Here is a 1,807-nt window from a genome sequence, read left to right on the forward strand (position 1 = left end):
ATGCTTTGATACAAAAATCTTTGATACACTTCAGGATGTATGCATTATTGGTTATAAAGCATACAAACACATAGACAGAGGACATATGTCATCGGTTGTCACTTGAGAATCATCGTATTTCGAAGTTCCCGACAATAAATAAATTTCTGTGCGTAATAGTGATCGATCGAAGTTAAAAGTGTTTTGGATTTGGAGATAAACATTATATTAACGGACATAACAATAAAAATCAACGAGAAGTGAAACTTTGTGCCTAAAATACAGTAAACAGTGTGAAAAGTGCTTGAAAATAAGCTGACAAATTTGTAAAATATATTTCTTAACTACCTACATTTTTACTCATATTCAATTGTGACATTGGTTGTCAATAGCGTACCACTCCACCGGAAGTTAGAAGCATAGACAATACTGGATTGCCATATTTAGTATCGAGTTGCCATTACTATATTAGTGTTGCAACATCTAATAAATTTTACCAATTCTAAGAAGAAAAAAATAAAACATGCCACAGTGTTTTAAATGTCATGCCAAGATTGATGAAAAAAGCGTTAAAGTTCCCTGTAAAGGTTGCAAGCGGCTTATATGCAATAAATGCAGCAATTTATCGGCTACCGAACTGCGTGTTTTTGGACTTCAGGCACCAAAGTTATCTTATCTATGTGATGACTGTGAAATGGGCTTAAGGCAAGTTCCTGAACTACGTAAAATGGTAACGGATTTGCAACAGCAGGTGGAGGAACTGAAGACTTCTCAATCAAACGTGCTTAACTTAGATACTGTAATCGGTGAAATTCAAGAAAGGAAGAAACGAAGTAGTAATGTCATTCTTTATGGAATACCAGAATCAAAAGCAACTTCTCCAGAAGAAAGGAAAGCTCATGATAAAAAGCTGATAACTCAAACTTTCGCCACAATACCGATTCCTGAGCCTGAGATAGTTACAATAATCCGCCTCGGTAAACCTAACCACAGTGACTTTCAAAAACCACGACCAATCAAACTTGTCCTTGATAACAAGCGCTGTGCAACAAATATACTAAAGAATAAGAATAAGGTATCTAAGCCTGTCAGAATATATTCCGATATGACCCCATACCAACGCGATCAATTGAAAAAACTGCGAGAAGAATTATCAGTGAGGATCGATAAAGGTGAAAAAGACCTTACCATAAAGTATATCAATAATATACCTAAAATTATAAGCGCAACAAAAAACTGACGACCTCCGCTTCCTTAACCGAGCTGAAAATATTTTATACGAACCTGGCTTCCATAATGGCAAAATTCGATTCATTCCTCATTGAAGTTAAAATATATCAGCCGGCATTTATAATGATAACAGAGACACATTTACACAATAAAATAAACGACAGTTTAATTCATGTACCAGGCTATACGCTTTATAGACAAGATAGAATGTGTAAACCGGGAGGTGGTGTACTAATATATGCTGCTTGTGAAATCAATAACACAAAAATTAATACCAAAGTGATAAACCATTACTACGATGCTCGGGTGGAGGCTCTATGGCTAGACACACATTTTAAAGGATTACACTTTTTATTGGCATGTGTATACCGTCCCCCATCAAACATAGTACAAGAGTCTGATATAGCACTTTTTGATATTATCGAAAAAGCCTCCTCAGAACACACAGTCATCATTGCTGGTGATTTTAATTTACCAAAAATCAAATGGCCACTTGACCAATTAAATAAACCCGACAAAATAAGTGAATGCTTTCTAAATATGTACAACAATACAAACTTAAATCAATTAGTAACACAAATTACGAGGAAAAGGAATA

The 1,807-nt window shown here is 35.0% G+C and overlaps 1 protein-coding gene across 1 annotated transcript in view; it reads left to right on the plus strand.

The window, feature by feature from the left end:
- The window catches only part of LOC119830521 (probable histone-lysine N-methyltransferase CG1716), a 15,582-nt gene that overhangs the window by 12,357 nt on the left and 1,418 nt on the right, over nt 1-1,807 (plus strand). Inside the window, exon 19 of the mRNA XM_038353613.1 lies at nt 685-1,135. Within this exon, the coding sequence (XP_038209541.1) occupies nt 685-1,135 (451 nt within the window). The remainder of the gene's footprint in view (nt 1-684; nt 1,136-1,807) is intronic.

This window comes from Zerene cesonia, chromosome 1, assembly GCF_012273895.1.
Source record: "Zerene cesonia ecotype Mississippi chromosome 1, Zerene_cesonia_1.1, whole genome shotgun sequence".
In the NCBI taxonomy this organism is placed as follows: domain Eukaryota; kingdom Metazoa; phylum Arthropoda; class Insecta; order Lepidoptera; family Pieridae; genus Zerene; species Zerene cesonia.